We start from the raw sequence: 19,061 nt of genomic DNA on the forward strand, positions 1-19,061 counted from the left end.
CCTTCTGTCAATGTTGACCATTCTTAGGTGTCAACCTAATCACTGTTGACCATTAGTGGTCGACTTCGTGAATGTCGTGAATGAAGGGCAGAAACCGCTAGGACATGGGACATGTAGAATGATGTATGACTGTCAGTCACCTTCAAGGAGGAACTTGCGTGCGTATCTTTTCAAGTTCTTCTTCTTGATGGAGCAGAAGGATGTTGGGAATGCGCCCTCGGCCAGCAGCCTGTATATATCCTCTAGCTTGTTAGGGCTGGACTCCACCACCTCCTCTGCCACCTGCAGGGGCTCCATGACCAGCTTGGACCCCTACTTTCGGCGGGGCCACTGATCGGCAATGAGGCGGGCACCGGGCACAGTGTATGGGAGGAGAAGCGCCATCAGCTCCCGTTCCAGCAGGGCTGCCTAAATTGTACTGCAGTAGGTTGTATTAGCCGTGGGGAGCAGTTTCCCGGGACCTCATTTACTGTGACACCGGCATATAAGGAAGGAACCGTGAGACAAGCACCAGCCGGGGCAGACACGCAGCTGTCATAGTACCACACGTGCTATTGTATTGTTATCCTCAGATTGAGGGGAAGATACTTTTATATGACATAATAGAGTGTAATGACGAGGTGAGCTGCTGTAAACCTGTAATCCACACAGGAGCGTATATATATGCTGGGCAGGCTGCCTCTCCCTAATGGTCAGCAGCAAGTGGGGGCGGGGCCGGAAGCCCGGTGTTGTTGCTGTCACTGTGTGTGTTGCTGTCAGGCACGGGATACGCTATATTACATGTTGATGTGGGGACATTGAGTATAATGGAGGTGTGTCCGCCTCCTCCTGCGGCTCCCCGCAATTACCTTTGCGGCTGCTACTACACAGATAACATATACCTGCAGGAGTACCAGCTGCATGTGCGCTTCACAGACGTGCCGCAGTTCTCCCGGGACTATGAGAGGGTAATGTACCTCTGTGACATGTTGCTGTGTCTGGTCTGGTCTGGGCTGGGTAATGAAAAATCAGCCAGGAATAAATTTATTCCTGGCTGATTTTTCATGGCATAACTAGATATTCGTAGGCCCCATAGCAAAAGTTTGTAAGGGCCCCCTATTTAGCGACTGATGGTGGAAAATGTACAGTATGTAAAACATATTACTTAGACAGTAAAGATGGGCCCCCTTCAGCTCTGGGCCCCATAGCAGCTGCACCCCTTGCACCTATGGTAGTTATGCTCCTTGTTTTTTTCAAAGTGTATTCAAAAGTACCATTCCAACGTTTCGTGGCTGGTGCACCCCTTTGTCAAGGTGTAGGTGAACGGTTCACCTTGAAAAAACTTCCTCCGAGTGCCGCTGTTTGTTTCTTTTCACCACTATCTATAGTCTCCAAAAGGCTATTTGCACCCAGGTGGGAGAGTGCCGGGCCGCTTCCCAGATATATATATATTGCAACTTGTAAGCCCGCTCAATGCAAATGCTCTGAAAGCTAGTAAGGTGAGAGAAAGAGATGTAGCTTCACTTGCTGCCAACAGATGGCAGTGTTTAGGTGACACAGACATATATATATATATATATATATATATATATATATATATATATATATATACACACATACAGGGCTATTTTTGTGCAGGCTCCAGCAGGAACTGAGGCCCTTATTCTAGTTCACTCTTTTAGACAAAATATTTCTTAAGGTGCGTACACACGGGGCAATAAGATCGCTGGCAATATATTGCTAGCAATATATTGCTCAGCAATCATATTGCCCCGTGTCCCGTTTTCATCTGCGACCAGAGATGGTCGCAGATGAAAATTTAAACACTGCTGGGTAAAGAGGCAGGGGATGTCGCTGGTCGGAGGAGCATGTTCCTCCGACCAGCGACCATTCAGGGGCTGAAAACGGGAGCGCGCACCCGGCGATTTATTGCTGGTGCACACTCCAATCATTGGCAATATGGTCGCTCAGCGACCATATTCCCAAAAATTTCAGCCCCTATCGCCCCCGTGTGTACACAGCATTAGATGGACAAAACCATGTGCACTGCAGGTGAGGCAGGTGTTACTTGTGCAGAGATTATTAGATTTGGGTGGGGTTTTACACCTGCAGTGCACATGGTTTTGTCCATCTAAGAAATATGTTGTCAGAGTGAACTAGAATAAGGGCCTCAGTTGCTGCTGGAGCCTGCACAAAAATAGCCCTGTATGTATGTGTGTGTGTGTGTGTATATATATATATATATATATATATATATATATATATATATATATATTGTTCAGAGTGCTCCTCTATTTCAACAATGCAATTAATATGTAATCACTTAATAAAATACAATAAGTACAAGGTAGGTGAAATCCAGTATATAGTAAAAAGTAAAATAATTTTTAATATCTTCCAAATGATGTTGCTATACCAGCGCGTTTCGTCAATGGCTTGACTTTATCAGGGGCATTGAAAGTAGATTGATACAAGACAGGTTCACACAAGGCAATTGTTTTAGATGGGTAGACTGCATAGTTATAACATATGTTCCCATATGATGAATCGAACATAAAATCATTGATGATCAATCGATACAATTAAATATCATTAGTAACTGTTTCAGGTTATCCAAAAAGTCAATTGATTGAAGGGGAATTGATAGCCCCCAAACACCAGAACCAATGGTGCCAGGAATATATCAAGTTTAGTGGTGCTAAACCGGATGTGGATACCAGGATTCCAAACTCTGAAACGCGTTGGGCGTTAACATCATTTGGAAGATATTAAAAACTATTTTAATTTTTACTATATACTGGATTTCACCTTGTACTTATTGTATTTTATTAAGTGATTACATATTAATTGCATTATGGAAATAGAGGCGCACTCTGAACCTTCTATTCTTTCATCTCTACACGCCTGGGTTCCGTCTAACAGGGGATCCCTCAGAGGTGCTGCCCTAAATCTGTTGAAGCACGGTTGGGGTACTTTGTATCTGATTTCAGTTTCGGGGGTGCAATCCCCTTCATCAGGACGACCAACAGAGTGATGTGTTACAAACAACAAAACATGATATATATATAGTGTTCATTCTAGCACCCGCCATATTTAAAAACCCATGCAGTTCCTCTTCCCTGCCTGCTGTAGTGCTTCTAGCACAGTGTGGTCTGTATATCAGCACTAATATGCAAACCAGACCTGTGCTAGAAACACCACAGTATATATTATTATTATAATATGCTATAACAGTGGTTTCCAAACAGTGTGCCTAGGCACCCTGGGGTGCCTCAGGACACTTGCAGGGGTGCCTTGGGTTGGTGGACCAAGATCAATTCATATTATTTATGGTCAATGTACCAGGCAAAACCAGTGCTGGTGGCTGTCAATCATAATATATGTGGACAAACAGAAGCAAATCATGTCCCTCACCAGATAACTGTGACATAAACACAATGCACTTAATTTAATAAAAAAAATTCTGCATTTGGCCTAGGGGTGCCTTGAAAATATTTTGATGCTCTAGGGTGCCGTGATTCAAAAACGTTTGGGAACCACTGCTATATAATGATAAAAGCTAGTCTTTTCACAGAAAATTACTGAGCTGGCCATATGCACTGTGTAATATACAGAAGGACACGTACATACTGATACTTTGGGCTCTGTTCATGTCATGTAGACCAGTGCTTACTAATGCATTACTAACTGTTACATTTTCAAACATGTTCTACATTTATTCCTAACCCGGCATAACACAGGGTGATTTTAACAGCATTCTAACCGATATGACAAGATCACTTAAGTCCTGTACACGTGGGGCTAATCTAGCCATTATGCAAAACATCTATTCGCAGCTGTGTGGGCGAATTCGCCCTGCTAAAGGGGGCGGAGGTCTGTGCGAATGGCGGGCAGGCTAAAAGAAGACACGCAGCGCTGTGGACTTAGCAGCACTGGGTGTCAATCAGAATAACCTCCATTTTGTGTGCATCGCTTGTGTGCTCATCGATCTGTGATTAAGCTAGCTCACTCAGCACATCTCCCCGTCGCCCCATGTGTATGGGTCTTAACTGACACATTCTACAAATCCGCAGGTGGCCTGAAAAACATGCACTATTGGTAGAGCTTGTGGGTAGGGGGGCCATCCTGGGATTCAAATCCAAAAATGCCCTAAATCCTGGGATCCCGCCCATCCCGATCCCGGGATAGGCATCCCTAGTCACACAGCCGGTTGTATTGTGGATGATCCAATGCTCAGTTCATTAATGCAAGCAGGACATACTCGCCTACCCTTCTGGAATGGCCAGGAGGCTCACGATTGCTGCAGCAATCTGTGTACCCCACTCCCCCATTTCGGTATCACTACAGCAGTCTGTGTCTCTCTCTCCCCCTATATCTCTAAAGCAGCAGCCTTTTCCCCTACCACCACTTACCTGCGATTTAACGCATATTAATAAACTATCAGAAATGTGCTGGGGGAGTTCAAAGAAAATCAGATGCGATACATACCAGGTGCTAAAAGCACCCTCCATGGGTCCGATTTCGACTTATCCAATGTCTGCAGGTCCCACCTCCGATCGATGCCATGCGGGAAACACCCCAGGCAGGAAAGAGGAAATACACAGGTGTTGAATGGTGCAGGGTTCTAGAATGAGCACTGTACTATGATGGTCATCTGTGTAGCCCCAAACATTTTTCAGATATACCCACGCTGTGGGTATTGTATGCACGTGTAACAGTATGATGTGTAAAGTTAAATACTTGAACTAAAATCTTCTTGTTTTACCTGTTTCCAAAGGCATTGCAAAATAAAGGATGTCGTACCCCTGAGAAGTTTGCACATGTCCTGGAAAAGGTATTTGTAATCTATTTATTCAGTATTGATCTAATTAGCATAACTACCAACTGCCTTCTCTACAGTGATTCCTGCTGTCAGTTCTTACATACTTTACTGCAATAAACAGTAATGTTATGTCTCTGTCTTTCTACAATTTGTACTAATCAGCAGCAGGAATAAAAGCACAGGGACATACGTACTAAGCCATGGAGAGGGATAAACTGCCAAATGAACAGCTCCATACCCTCCAACATTTTAAGGGCAGAAATCGGTAGCCATTCGAGAAAGGGGCGTGGCCATGGATAAAGTGGGCGTGGTCACACCCCCTTTCCGAATGTTCACTGGGCATTTCGGCACCTCCACATCTACCACACGCACAGCAACACCGCAGGCACTGCTTACTGGTGGGTGTCTGGGAGGAAGAGGGTGCTTCTTCATCTGGCCGCCAGCTCTTTTAAAATAAAGCCTGGGAGCTTGAAGTTCCTGGAGGGGAGGCGCTGCGCACTGCTGATAATGTATATAGTAATACTCGGGAGGCAGGCAAGGCTCCTGGCCCCCGGCCCCTCTGTTAAGGTCGCGGGCAGATGACACGTCACGCCCGCGACCAGACACTTGAGCCCCGGCCCAGTCAGCGTCACAGCCACCCTGTGGTCACGGTCAGATGTGACACATCACACCCGCGACCAGAAACCGGCACCCACAGTCACGGAGCGGGAGCAACAGTGGACGCTGTTAAAGCTCCGCTCCTTTCTTTGACCCCAGGAGCCAGACTCTGGAGACAATGGCGACTCCATTGCCTCAGGCAGTTAAAAACCGGTACAATTGGTACATCCGTTTTTAGCCGGTACAGACCGTTAAAAAATGGTACTGTACCGGCTAAATCGGTACAGTTGGAGGGTATGCAGCTCCTATATGCCATTTTTTAAACAAAGCTCCACTTTATCACTTTCCAGCATACCTCCATCCCCGACAACCCTTAAGCGCTGCCCGCACATTCTGATTGGCCCATGTAGAGATGGGTAGTCCACAGCTGAGTTGGTCCAAAGATCCGGGTCTTCCATATGAACAGAATGAGCCGTGAGCTGTTAAAAGTGAGCGATGGCTCCTGTAGTGAGACAGTTCTTTTCCAATCACTGGCTGTCAGTGATATAAAGAAAAATCTTGCTACAGGAACCGCTGCTCAACCACACTCATGGTTCAATGACTCCTCCCACCGGCTCATAACTCGGCTCTCGTGGCTCATAGCTCGCTGGCCGCTCAGAGCCTCGCTGATGGCTCTCAGTACTTAGTTTTTCCTGTTAATCATAATAATATCAGTATTGAAAAAAAAAAAAGTTTAGTTTTGTTACCCAAGGTGCGGCCACAGCATTCAGAAGTGTGTGTATGTGTGTGTATATGAATGCTGTGGCCGCACCATGGGTAACAAGACTAAGCAGATTTTTTTTTAATACTGATATTATTTTAACTATGGTTAACTTTTAAAAATATATATAAAAAGAGAGTTGTTCAAAAGAACCGGCTCTTTCCCCCCGTGAGCTTGGCAGGGCAGAGCCGCTCACGGAAAAGAGCCGAGTTGCCCATCTCTAGGCCCATGGGCCAGTCAGTCAAAGAAAATGGATGACCATCGATAGCTAAAATTATAGCAACCATCGATGGTGACTGCACCGATGGCCATCCCTTTGCCAGATGCAGTACTGGGGCAAAGACACTGCTCCAGTGTCTGGAAACAGTCTTTTGGTTATGATTATGTCCTGATTTCATTATGGAGATGTCCTGATTAGTTACAGTCACAGAAACAGATTTACGTTTGCTTAGAGCAGGCATGTCCAAACTATGGACCCCCAGCTGTTGTGAAACTACAAGTCCCATCATGCCTTGACACAGTTTTGCTATTAGGGAATGCTAAAACTATGGCAAGGCATGCTGGGATGTGTAGTTTCACAACAGCTGGAGGGCCACAGTTTGGACATGCCTGACTGAAAGACAATTTTCCTTTTTAATCTTTTTTTTTATTGAAGCATAAAGTGTCACATATAAAGTCATTGTAAGGCTCTAAGGTACAATTAACAAGGACAGCAAAAATCACAGAAAGTTGTATAATAGAGTATGTAGAATTGTTGATACAATACAATCAAGTAATAAGCCATTGGTCTCTATTATGAAAACATGTGCCTCCAGCCCTTCATTTATGAAGTTTAAGACTAGATAATGCTCTTAATGGTATTAGGGGTCGTTGGCCACAATTTGTGCCATCTACCATGATGCGTTCTGTAAACTATAGTAAATTTGGCCCTTCATGGAGATAAAGTGTAGCTATGTAACTCTCCCACATGAGAAAAGAAAGGTTTCAGTTCTGTGTTCTTTGTCTAAGATAACCTCAATCCAATTAATTCTGAAAAAATAATGTAATTTATCTGTAAAAAGTGAAAGCAAGGTTGGGCGAGGAGTGGCCAAGTCTGCAAAATAGTTATACAAGCCACTGCACTTATTGCCAATAAAAGACAAGGCTCACCTGATTGATGTGGGTATTAGGGTGAAGCATTCCGAATAGGGCCCTGGTGTGAAAGGGATATAATTAACTAGTTTGTCTATAGAGGTTAGTTACAAACCTAAAGCCAAAACTCTCGGATTATGGGGTATTCCCAAAGGCAGTTGTATTGGTCTAAAGACTGAGTTGGACACTTTTAACTATTTAAATTTGGCAAATCTCCTACCAGAAATCTTCTATGCTGGCATAACTGAGCCCTGTTTAATATGTTTAGGAACATTGCAGTGTAAGAAGAGCGAAGGAATATAGGCCTTAGCATGAGAACGAAATAGATCAATGCTGATACGTTGGAGTCGAGAAATACAAGGGCTAAGTCTAGAAGAATTATCAGGATGGATGTGATGTGGAGACAAGTGGATATTGTTGGAGTGGCACTGCCTGCTACTGGTGAACTTTGTAAGAGTGTATCTAAAGGATTATCCCAGTCAGAAAAGGCAGAGAGAGCCTGTACAACAGAGCTAATATAATGCTGGGCTTGCAAAAATGCAAAAGGGTAAACTGCCAATGGAGGAAAACATTCTCTAGCATCTTGGAACATGAAAGGCCCCTTGGTGGACTTACTGATGAGCAAACCCACAGTACCTACCCCTTGTGAACTGAAAGACACCTTTAATCCTCTGAAACAGTGATTGTGAGAGTGGTTGCCTGAAAAACATTCAGAAAAAAATACAGCAGTATCATTTAGAATGGGGCCACAAAAAACAAACACAAAATCTCTAAGAGGCCAAAATCCATTACTCTAGCTAATTACTGCAGGCTTGTAGCAGTGCCCGGCGATATTAAATGTCAACCTGCAGGCTCATAGCCCCCTACTTAGGAGAAAGTAATCTGCAGTAAGTAGTGCTTTCTGCCCTTACCACAACTGCCACAAACACGTTTACTAATAGGGTTAATGTGCGTTAGTTGTGAACATACCACAAGAGCAAAAGGAGTGAGCAATTGAATAGGACTTGGTGACCAGTCTGAGCCTACAATCCCCCCAGCATGTATTGCAACTAATTAAATCCAGTAAGTTATTGGAACTGCTGTTGCGTTATATTACAGTTGGAGTCCATACTGAGGTGTTCAACTTTGTTACCCAAATTGGGAGAACTTTTCAAAATAATTTCTGTTTTGCATTGTTTATAATGAAATACACATACATATAAGCACCTCATTTTAAGAAATTCCGTTTCTGTGTTTTAATTGTATCCATTTGATTGTTTCAGGTTAAGGAAGAAGTGCAAAGAAGGATGAAGATAGCTGAGGAATCGATGCAAAGGAAAGCAGATATTGCACTGTGTTATAAACCTCTGCACCCGGAGGTGTACATTTTACAGGTAACTCAAGCTCTTTAGTTGAGTCTAAACATGAGTATGTATACTCTACTTTATTTCTCCTGGAAATAACCCTAGCTGATTACATTTCTGATAAAGACCTGGAACAGTAATTAGTTATTGTATCTGAAATTAGTTCATTTGCGAACACATTGTAAATATGGGAGCAGATCTTAGGCCATAGGCAATAGGCCATGTTGGTGGGTTTACATTCTCTATTTGCAGTCTGTTGCTCATACAGATGTTAGCAAATTACCTAGATCTCATTGACGAAACTTCTGCATTTGAAACTGTGAAACTATTTGTTTACTTGCTTATTGTTCATGTGTACTAATCTATAAAATGGTTTCTGATAGTTGGTTTTATTATTTTTATCATTGCAAGGAAAGTTTTTTATCGGAAGAATTTTCTGAAGCTGTGCGTTTCTGTACTTCTCCCCATGCAAGTCTGGAAGGCCTCTTAAACCATCTTAATTCAATTCCAGGTAGTGTACGTGTTGGTGGCATAACCCTCATTTCCATTTTTTTGTGTTAAGTTTAAGATTAAAATACTATAAATAATAATTAATATTTACATAGCACTAAAAAGGTTAAACAGCTTATCCACTTTTCCTTCTCTGCTCCAAACTGTACATGTTAAGATCTTATAGTATTTCTGGGTACGTTTTTTAATGCGAGCCATGCACCATTTCAGTTTCACTTCTTTGTACACTTTGTAATGTATTTCTATCACTTTGAGAATATGGCTTGCAGTACTGAACACCGTATTACAGATGAGGCCATACCAATGATCTATACAGTGTATACAGTCTGTATACATTGACCTATTCAGTGGACATTATGACTTCTTTATTTCTGCTAATGATTCTTATTATGCAACCAAGCATCTGACTTCTCATTGCTTTGATAAATTGCTTGGTTGTCCTATCTGGGAAGCACTGATGCTGGGATATGGGGGAGGGTCTGATGAGTATGCACAAAAACAATGAATTGACTGAATCCCCTCCTCCCTTATATTGTATACTTCCCTTCCCTTAACTCTCCAGTTATTTGTTTTAGTGTCAAGCAGGAGCAGAACCGATGATATACGTTTTTTTCTAGCCTAAAGTTTTACCCTAAAATTTTAGACCCTGAATCCCCTTATGAGATCAAGGCTGGAAGAGCTGGTATTAGGACCAGTACCGATATCTGTTCACACCTGCTGCATCCCGCTACATGCATCGGAAGAGGGTCACAGGGCATCCACACGTGTGCTGCGGACCTAGGCGAATAAATAAAGTCCCCATAGGATCCATTTTCCTTGTGCTGCAGCTGTGACTGGTGCTACATTTTACTGTTTTAATAATGCTGGGCGACCAAAAGGTGAATCATATGGCAAGGCAATGGCTCAGGCAGGGGTCTGGTTTCTCTTTGGGAGCTCCGGTTACCTCTAAGGGGTCACAAAAGGTACAATGAAGCGACCTGAATAAAAGATGCTTGCCCAAATATTAGCGGCTCAATCTGGTAATGATGGACACCTTGTTTCCCATACTCACAGTGACCTGTGGGAGGTCCTTCTTGGTCAGGTGATTTCTTGCTGAATTATTTTAAAACGGAAAGGAGCTTCTGCTCCTTGGAGATGCCGAGGAGGCTGGGGAGTGTGTCTGCAAAGGACCAACATGTTATAAATGTTCTGCCAAACTCCTTAAGTGGAGTAGGGTGCAGGAACCTCTTGCGCAGATTGTGAGATTGAGGTGAGACTGTGCTCATCCATGGACGCTCTGTCAGAGGAGGCAGGATCGCTTGCGGTCCTTTTCCATGCGTTATATGGCATGCCTCCCCTGCCAAACCTGCCCAGCTCAGAAGCAATCCAACAGATTACTTCTGCAGCCGGTATGACACGCAAGCTCCGTTGGACCTGCTGTCAATCTCTTAATGCGGTTGATCGCTGTAATTGCATGAAAAGAGCCCAAGTTGCACGTGAATCACCCTGGTGTATGGGGCCTTAAGAGAGATAAACGTGTTAAGCTTCCAGCAGGATTTGAATTCACTCATTTTTATGCTGAGAAGTTTACGGCTCCATGGGAGGTACCTCCAGTAGTGGATGCACCGATTGCCCATTTAAGACTACGGTTCTTCCAATGACTTCTGCAACTACAGTAAAGAATGCTATGGACCGTAAGGTGAACATCTGCTTAAATCCTTGTTTTCTTTAACAGGCACTACTCTGCATCTGGGGCTGGTGGGGCCTGGGCCCACCTACACCATAGAAACTTGGTCAGACCATTTAGCATAAGTTATTAGTTAGGTGCAAATTCTATAGATATCCTTACCATGGTGGATAACCTGACACAGACTTTCATTTATGAGTCATGTGTCTTTAGACACTACTCTCTTCTGGCAAGTATATCAACCTTATGTACTTTGGCCAGAATATTATGGTTACATTCATGGCAAGTGAGTCCAAGAGGGTTTTGGAGGAATTAAAATTTTCAGGTTAACATCTGTTTGGTCCAGAACTGTAAGGAATTATCCCTTTAGGTTAGTGTAGGAAAAAAGAGTGTTCCTTTAAGTGCTTACTTTCCGCTCTAGAACTTATATGTAAAGGCCCTTTCGGTACTCTGGTAGGTACCAGCCTTTGTCCACTAGAGGTGTGACAGGAGGTCAGCGAGTGTGTCATTTCAGGTGCCGTATGGCCATGGGGTCCTGTCGTCCTGGCACCTATAGGGGTGCAGGTCAACTGGCTTGGCATGTGAGACAAGTCTTTTGAGGTCCAAGGGGTTTTCTATAGCCGTTATTCAGTCTATGGCACAGGTTCTCAAACTGTGGGTCCTGACCCCAAAGTGGGTCCCGACCTTCTCAGCGGGGGGTCACGACTCCATGTTGCTGACCATCATGCTGATGACTTTTCTAATCTGTCTGAAACATCTGTTGAATGGTCTATTATTTTATACTCCTGACATCATTTAGTGCCTCCACAATGCTGCCATGTACAGTATGTGATTTCTGCTTACTACACATGACGTGACGGCCTTCTACAGTAACTTACTGGGGTCCTGTAATTATTTTTATTGTCTGATGGGGTCCCAGAGCAAAATAGTTTGAGGACCACTGGTCTATGGTATGAGGTGCATAAGTTCTATTTATTATAGGGTGTGAAAGGCTTACATCCTGTGGTGTGAATCTAGAAAGGTTTGTGGTTTCACTTATTGTATTTACTTTATTTTTTTACAGGATGGATTGTACAACGGCCTGGAGAGCTAAGGGAATAGGAGGGTATGTAAGGGAGGGTGAGTTCAGTCAATTCATTAATTTAGTGCCCACTCCTCTTCCCCTACCTCATATCCCAGTGTTGGTGATTCCCAGATGGACCAAGAGTAATTGATTATACGGTAATAATTCACAATCTTGTTTTCATCCCCTCCTATTGTGTCTACACTGTTGCACACCTTTGTGTCATCTTCAAAAAGGCATGCTTTTCTTGCAGCATGGTGGTTTTTTTTTTTTTGTTAGAGCTGTGGGGGAAGGGGGAGTTGGGGTTAGGGTGTGGGAGAGTGGTTTCTGATTGCCGATATCCCCAGTATACATATATATTATTACTCTATAACCTTTGTTCCTTTTTTTTGTCTTTTTCTTTCCTCTTTTTTTTTTTTCTTTTATCTTAGGAAAGAGAATCTATCGCTTCCCAGTATTTGTTCCACAGTTTTGCAGTGACCTTGTGGAAGAACTTGAAAATTTTGAAAGATCACATTTGCCAAAGGGACGTCCAAACACCATGAATAATTATGGGGTACACTTTATTTATTTATTAATATCAGCCGTTTATACTAAAGATTTTTGTGAGAACAGTAAAAATAATACTAATATTACAGTATCCGATTACTGATAAAATTATGTTCTCGGCACAACATTCCCTACACTGAAGGTATTGTGCAGCAATAACAGATTACGTATTAGTGAAGCAGTGCCTCCTCATTCCAGCACCAGTGAGGGGAGACACACAGACTCCAAACTATGTGTAATTACAGCACTAGGGGCTGGTCTCAGTAATGCTGGCAGCTGAAACGCTGGGCCCTCAGGGAGTGGCTGGCCCCAGACAGCATAACCTGCACAGCTCCTCTAACTGATTTCAGATGTATACTGAAAATTACATCTACAGCAGTCTCAGAGGTACTGATGTACAGATGGTGGAACATGGCTCCTCTTCGTCCAGCTTTGAACCTGCTGCATATAAATACCAATAGAAAGGGTGACCAGTGGTGCAACTCAACAGCAGCTGTTCCAGAGGGAGGTTGGTAATCTCCTAATAAAAATGGGGGGTAAATAAAAGATCAGACACCGCTGGTGTTTCACTGAGGTAAAAAAATAACAATATGGCTGCCGCTAGATGGTATAAGAATTTATTGTATTATAGAGAGCCTTGATTGATTATAAAGGTAGTTACACACACACACACACACGTATTAATGTATTGGACATCTCAAAATAAACTTGATAAGTCCTCTTATAGTAAAAGAGAGTCCTGGTAAAATATTCAGCAATTAAGGAGTTACCCAGGGAAGCTAAAAGTCTGTTAAAGTTATTACTGCTATCAATTGAGCAAAGTGTCCACAGTGGAAAGCATGTGTAGTGAAGGTAGAGAATGTCCTCGCTTGATATAGTATATAACGGTACCTAGGTTAGGTATACTTCTCCTATTGGTGGCCGTACCTGATTCAACAAGTGCTGAGAGTCCAAAATGTGAGAATGATGGTTCAGTATAGGTGGTGGCTCAACGCGCTTCAATGTGGAATTGCCCACGTCTTCTTCTTCAGGAGCTCCTGAGCTTGATGACATCCACAAGATGGAGTACATCTTTTTAAGGACACAGTCACTAATTGTTAACACCATGACAATTATCATTTAATTTAATTTACCCGCTTCCTCTGGGAGTGATGCTTCCCTGTATTCTCAGGTAATTTCTGAACTCTAATCTGCGGGCCACACAGTTTAGAGTCACACTGACTGCGTGTGACAGGGGTCTACCCTTGCCATGCGAGTGCTTTGCTATATGGGGAATTGTAGTTTGGGGATTTTTCACTAAACTACAACTCAGGCAGGATCAGGCCCTATGTACAGTGTTATCTATGGTCAATAGCATTAAAACACTTCTTGTTTTGTTGGGTCAAATTTTCAGGATCTGTTTTTATTAATGATTTTTAATGTGCCATTTTAAAAGTTTCCATCATATGCTGTTTGTTTTGGGCTGTACTTTATGTAAAACAGCCCCCCTAAATTATGTTTTTTAGAGTGTCTTGCACTCTATTTTACAGCCTGTACAATGCAAGATAGAAGCTAATTAGCTAGTATTTTATCTCTCATAATTCAATCTCTCTCCAAGCTTTGAAAAATAACCCCCCAAATACATAGTATTACTACAATATAAATGTTTTCCATTGTGACTGGGATGACAAATAGGTAGGCCACTGTAGTTTTTGTACAGATAATTTCAATGTTTTTTCTTTTTTTCATAGGTCCTTCTGAATGAGCTTGGACTAGATGACTTACTCATTACTCCATTGCGTGAGAAATATCTACAGCCTCTTGCCTCCCTGTTATATCCAGAATGGGGAGGGAGCTGCCTGGATAGCCACAAAGCGTTTGCCGTACAATACTGTCTGCACAAAGATTTAGATTTAAGCTGCCACTATGACAACTCCGAGGTCACTCTGAATGTTTCACTAGGGAAAGATTTCACTGATGGAAACCTGTATTTTTCAGACATGAGAGAGGTGACTTGTTTTCTAGATAATTAAAAAAAAAGCGTAGTAGAAAAACTGAGGCAAATCTTATTGTATATTGATGAAAGATCTACAAGTAAGTACCGTATATACTCGAGTATAAATCGACCCGAATATAAGCCGAGGCACCTAATTTTACAACATAAAAACTGGGAAAACTTATTGACTCAAGCGGGACCCTGACTCGAGTATAAGCCGAGGGGGGCTTTTTCAGCATAAAAAATGTTCTGAAAAAGTAGGCTTATACTCGAGTATATATGGTAAGTTTTATTTATATAGTGCACTTTCTCCAACAGGATTTAAGGCGGTTTATAGACATTTAAAATAACAATGCACATACTGCAATACAAAGGGTGGTACTTATGTAATATCTGGGCTCCCGTTTTTCTTATGAGACCGCGTCCCCTTGCGGGGCTCGCCACGCTTCGGGCACGGTGGCTCGCTTCGCTCGCCACACTATATAAAATCAACTCCATGCGTAGTTGGATAATAGGGGTATGAAAAAATGGGATGCATTTAACATGGGAGCCCAGATAATACATAAGTACCCAAAGGGTTATCAGTACAAGGAACAGGCAACAATGGCCGTACAGATATACATCACACGTACAGATATGCATAAGATGCATTCTAATAAGGGACACGAACATGGGGAACATATTTACCAAGCTGTGCAGTACCCAGGCAGCCATTCAGCGGCGCCACATGGTGATTGCACAGCCAGCTAGGTAGCCAGTAACAGTACTGATATACACATATATACATATACTAGATGTACTCTAATGAGAGGCACAGACATGGGGAACATATAATTACTGAGCTGTGCAGCACCCAGGCAGCCAATCAGCAGCGCCACATGGTGATTGCACCAGCCAGTACCGTACATATAGAACACAAAAGAACAGTACAGGGTACACAGAACTAGACATAGCACAATTCGTAGTACACAATACAGCTGAGATATAAGGAAGTGAAGGAGAATAGATGCAGGTATAGATTGTAGATGAGTAAGAGAGCTGTAGTTGAAATACAAGAGTGCTGTGAGAACAGGAGGGAGGAGGGTCCTGCTCTAAGGAGCTTACAATCTAGAGCATGGGTCCTCAAACTGCGGCCCTCCAGATGTTGTGAAACTACAAATCCCAGCATGCCTTGCCACAGTTTTAACACTCCCTTATAGCAAAACTGTGGCAAGGCATGATGGGATTTGTAGTTTCACAACATCTGGAGGGCCGCAGTTTGAGGACCCATAATCTAGAGGGAGGGAGAGACAGACAGGTGACATGAGGTGCAGGTAAGGAGACCTAAGCCAAGAAGGGAGGATGGCAGGGATGGTCAGAACATGAGGCAGCAGGTAAAGAGAATGGACAAAGTAGTCCCCTCTCTCCTCCTATCCTCCTCTTCCCCCTCCACCTGCACCCTTGACCCCTAACAGCTTTGCACCGTGGGCCATGCCACAACACACCCTGCTAGGGGCAGAAAGCATGCAGAGTGAATAGGGAATGCACAGGATTGAGGAACAACAGGGTAGAAACGCCAGGATGGGGAAAACAAATGATTAAGAGGTTCTCAAAATGTTTTATAATCATGGCACCCTAGCATATCGGAACTTTGTCATGGCACCCCAGGGACACATTTTTCTGTTTGAGAAAATTAGACAAAAATTGGAAATTAACCCTTTGAGTGCCAACATTGCTATGAGAGATCTTTAAAATATCTGCTAAAAATGCCAGCACCGCTCACAGCAACTGCTCTTTTTTTTGGGTGCAGTATTTACCTAAACTTCAATTAATTAACTTGGCTGTATTTGTATTTATTTATACTAAAAGAACAGTCGCTGTGAGCGATGTTGGCATTGTTAGCGGATATTTTGAGGATCTTTCACAGCAATGTTGGTACTCAAAGGGTTAATTGTAAATTGTGTTATAAGTCATCCTTAGGGTCAGTTATGTGGTTTGGGAAAGGATTGATTTCAGGTTGTTGTTGTTATTATAATATTATTCATAAGGCGCCTCTTATACAAGGGAACAGTAAAGGGAGACAAAACTTGGCATAACATTGAATAAATAACAAAAATAGAGTACAAATAAAAAGCGCCACAGTTCAATACACATTACAGCTTAAATGTAAGTAGTGAGGACTCAATAAGCATACAACTAGAGGCTTGAGGCCAATGATGGAGATGAGTATGCTGATGAAGATGGTCACTGAGTGTTTGAGTATAGGAGAGCTGTGAGTGAAATGTGAAGAGAAGAGGGCTTTGACAACAGGAGGGAGGAGGGGCTTACAATCTAGTAGGAAGGGGATACAGATTACAAGAGGTGCAAGCAAGTGGGTGGTGGCTAGATAGCAGGATGTAAACAGGCAAGGGGTCGGAGAACCAGCTAGTTTATGCAGGACTAGTTTATGCAGTGGAAGGGTACGCTTTGATGAATAGGTTCACATATTGTTCACATATTTTATGAGAGGAAGCCACAAGCACTGGCTTTGCCTAATACATTTGAATTGGGCCTGGAACACAAACCCAGGACACCCCTGCAAGTTGCTTCGAGGCACCCCAGGGTGCCACGGCACACCATTTATCTAGGTAGATGTCCAAGTCAACAGTGCCATTACTGCTAATGTATTGCTTAGATTTATAGCAACCAATACATTTTGAATATAACATTTCTCATGCATGGCATTAGTCTTGTTTTATTGAGCTCTACAAATTTAAATACATTATTATTTTTTGGTAATGTTAATAAGTATAGCAAAACAATAAAGTTTCTGTCTTTTCTGGTTTGTCCAGGTGCCAGCCAATGAAAGAACATATACAGAGGTCGAACACCTCATTGGCCAGGGAATATTACACAGAGGGCAACATGTTCACGGAGCCCTCCCCATTACTTCTGGTGAACGGTGGAATCTTATCATATGGATGAGATCCTCATCAGTACGCAACAAATTCTGCCCCATGTGCAACAACGAGCCCCAGCTCATTGAGACAATAGGAGAAGGAGATGGATTTACACTTGCGAAAAGAGAGGACAGAGGAGAGACTGTGGATGTTTGTACTGTAATCTAAATGCCATGTTACTGTGTATATTAGGCTGGCTGCTAATATTCCCCCTTAAGTCTGTCTTCAACTGAAGCCATGAAGCAGCTTATCATTTTTGTTTTATTTGTGTTGAAGATCTATCGCTTTCTGAACTATTTTCAGTCCATTTAAGCTTAGGAAACTTTGGGGCCGATTCTGCCCCTTCCCCAATGGCTGGGGTCTGTGCATGCGCAAACCCCGGGAGCTAACGGCTTTGGCGAAATTTTACACTTGCCGATCCGTTCGCTCAAGGAGGAGAGGGAAGGGGGATTCAGCAGGGGAACACCCACAATTTTATGGGCGTCCCTATAAAAACGATGGGCGCTTCCTGCACATGGGGTGGGCGGCTGGCCATGTGACCATGATGTCAGCAATATAAATAAATATATATATATCTCCCATAAACAAAATCAACAAAATATCAAATATTTATTGACTGTCTTTATATTTCACTTCAACCCAGTTGGTTATAGCAACTGCAAAGAACGTCGTACGCAGCTCCCCCTAAAGCGCAGCATAATTGACAAACTGCTGTGGTTTGGAAGGGGGCGGTGACTAAGACCATGCTGCCAGAAGCCATCAATTTCCATAAGATGCCTCCTGCAGAATTAGCATGTGGACTACGCTCCTGTACAAACTGCAGCCATCTCTGAATCAGGTTCCATTCAGACACCGTCACTGAACAGTTCACACATTACAGTATGAATAACCCATATTAACTAATTATATAAATTATTAGAAGTTTTCTCTTAGCGGTCACTTTGTATATTACTGTAACTACGGAAGAAAAGATCATTTAGTTTCTGAGCATTTTCGAATTGTAATAATTGAATCTTTCTAGATGGTTGTATATTGTTCTATGCTGAAGAGGGACAACTGTTATATTAAAGAATATCAATAAAAAGTATGTTTTAACTATTTAGGTACTGATTTGTGCAGTTTACTCTTTATCTCTTTTTGATTTTTTTTATTAGGGCTGATAAATGTTCGATTATCTGAGATTCCAGTACCTTCTAGGGCAGGGGATCCCAAACTTTTTGAATCATGGCACCCCAAAGCACCAGAAATTTTTTCGCAGCACCCCTAGGCTAAATGTTTATCATTGAGAAAGTCAGAAACAAATATTAATATAAATAAATTGTGTTTATAACTCATCCTTAAGATCAGTTATGTGTTAATGAACAGGATTCCCTACTGTCTGTCCCCAATTTGACTATTATAGTGGACATAACATATTGGTGGTGGACCACCAACCCAAGCCACCCCTGAAAGTCCCCCAAAGCACACCAGGGTGCCACGGCACACAGTTTGGGAACCACTGTTCTAGGGATATCCAATTAGCAGTGGTAATTTACTGCTGCTAATAGGTGCGTCGGGGGCTATCATAGTTGCCCCGATGCTGGTGTCCTGATTCCCCAATGGTGGCACTTATTGGGTATTGTGCATTGCATAATTCTTGATAAGTTGCCCTCCAGACCCACGAGGCCCATGTGTTATCAGGAAACTGATTTCTCCGACGAAGAAAATGGGCTGTAATAGAATAACCCAAAGCTCATCATTGGGTTAAA

General features: G+C 42.7%; 1 protein-coding gene across 3 annotated transcripts; it reads left to right on the plus strand.

The window, feature by feature from the left end:
• Window positions 1–269: 269 nt before the first annotated feature.
• On the plus strand, window positions 270–18,424 carry OGFOD2 (2-oxoglutarate and iron dependent oxygenase domain containing 2). Of its 3 annotated transcripts, none has more exons than XM_083151133.1 (7): window positions 270–620; window positions 4,757–4,813; window positions 8,552–8,662; window positions 9,044–9,143; window positions 12,303–12,427; window positions 14,151–14,408; window positions 17,206–18,413. In XM_083151133.1, exons 3-7 carry the CDS (start codon window positions 8,576–8,578, stop codon window positions 17,479–17,481), a joined length of 846 nt encoding a protein of 281 aa, XP_083007259.1. In that variant the 5' UTR covers window positions 270–620; window positions 4,757–4,813; window positions 8,552–8,575; the 3' UTR covers window positions 17,482–18,413. The 3 variants fall into 3 exon arrangements, with proteins under 3 accessions (XP_083007259.1, XP_083007250.1, XP_083007268.1); XM_083151124.1 differs by lacking the exon at window positions 270–620 and adding an exon at window positions 715–947 and having other exon boundaries at window positions 17,206–18,415; XM_083151142.1 differs by lacking the exons at window positions 270–620; window positions 4,757–4,813; window positions 8,552–8,662 and adding an exon at window positions 11,872–11,927 and having other exon boundaries at window positions 17,206–18,424.
• The last annotated feature ends 637 nt before the right edge of the window (window positions 18,425–19,061 follow it).

Source organism: Crinia signifera, chromosome 1 (assembly GCF_055691185.1).
Source record: "Crinia signifera chromosome 1, ASM5569118v1, whole genome shotgun sequence".
Lineage (NCBI taxonomy): Eukaryota > Metazoa > Chordata > Amphibia > Anura > Myobatrachidae > Crinia > Crinia signifera.

Bases quoted from the DNA above. Each gene is read 5' to 3' on its own strand.
- OGFOD2 (XM_083151124.1), top strand. From the start codon at position 807: ATGGAGGTGTGTCCGCCTCCTCCTGCGGCTCCCCGCAATTACCTTTGC. The intron at 948-4,756 runs GTAATGTACCTC...CTGTTTCCAAAG, and splicing joins TCTCCCGGGACTATGAGAGG to GCATTGCAAAATAAAGGATG. The intron at 8,663-9,043 runs GTAACTCAAGCT...TATCATTGCAAG, and splicing joins CGGAGGTGTACATTTTACAG to GAAAGTTTTTTATCGGAAGA.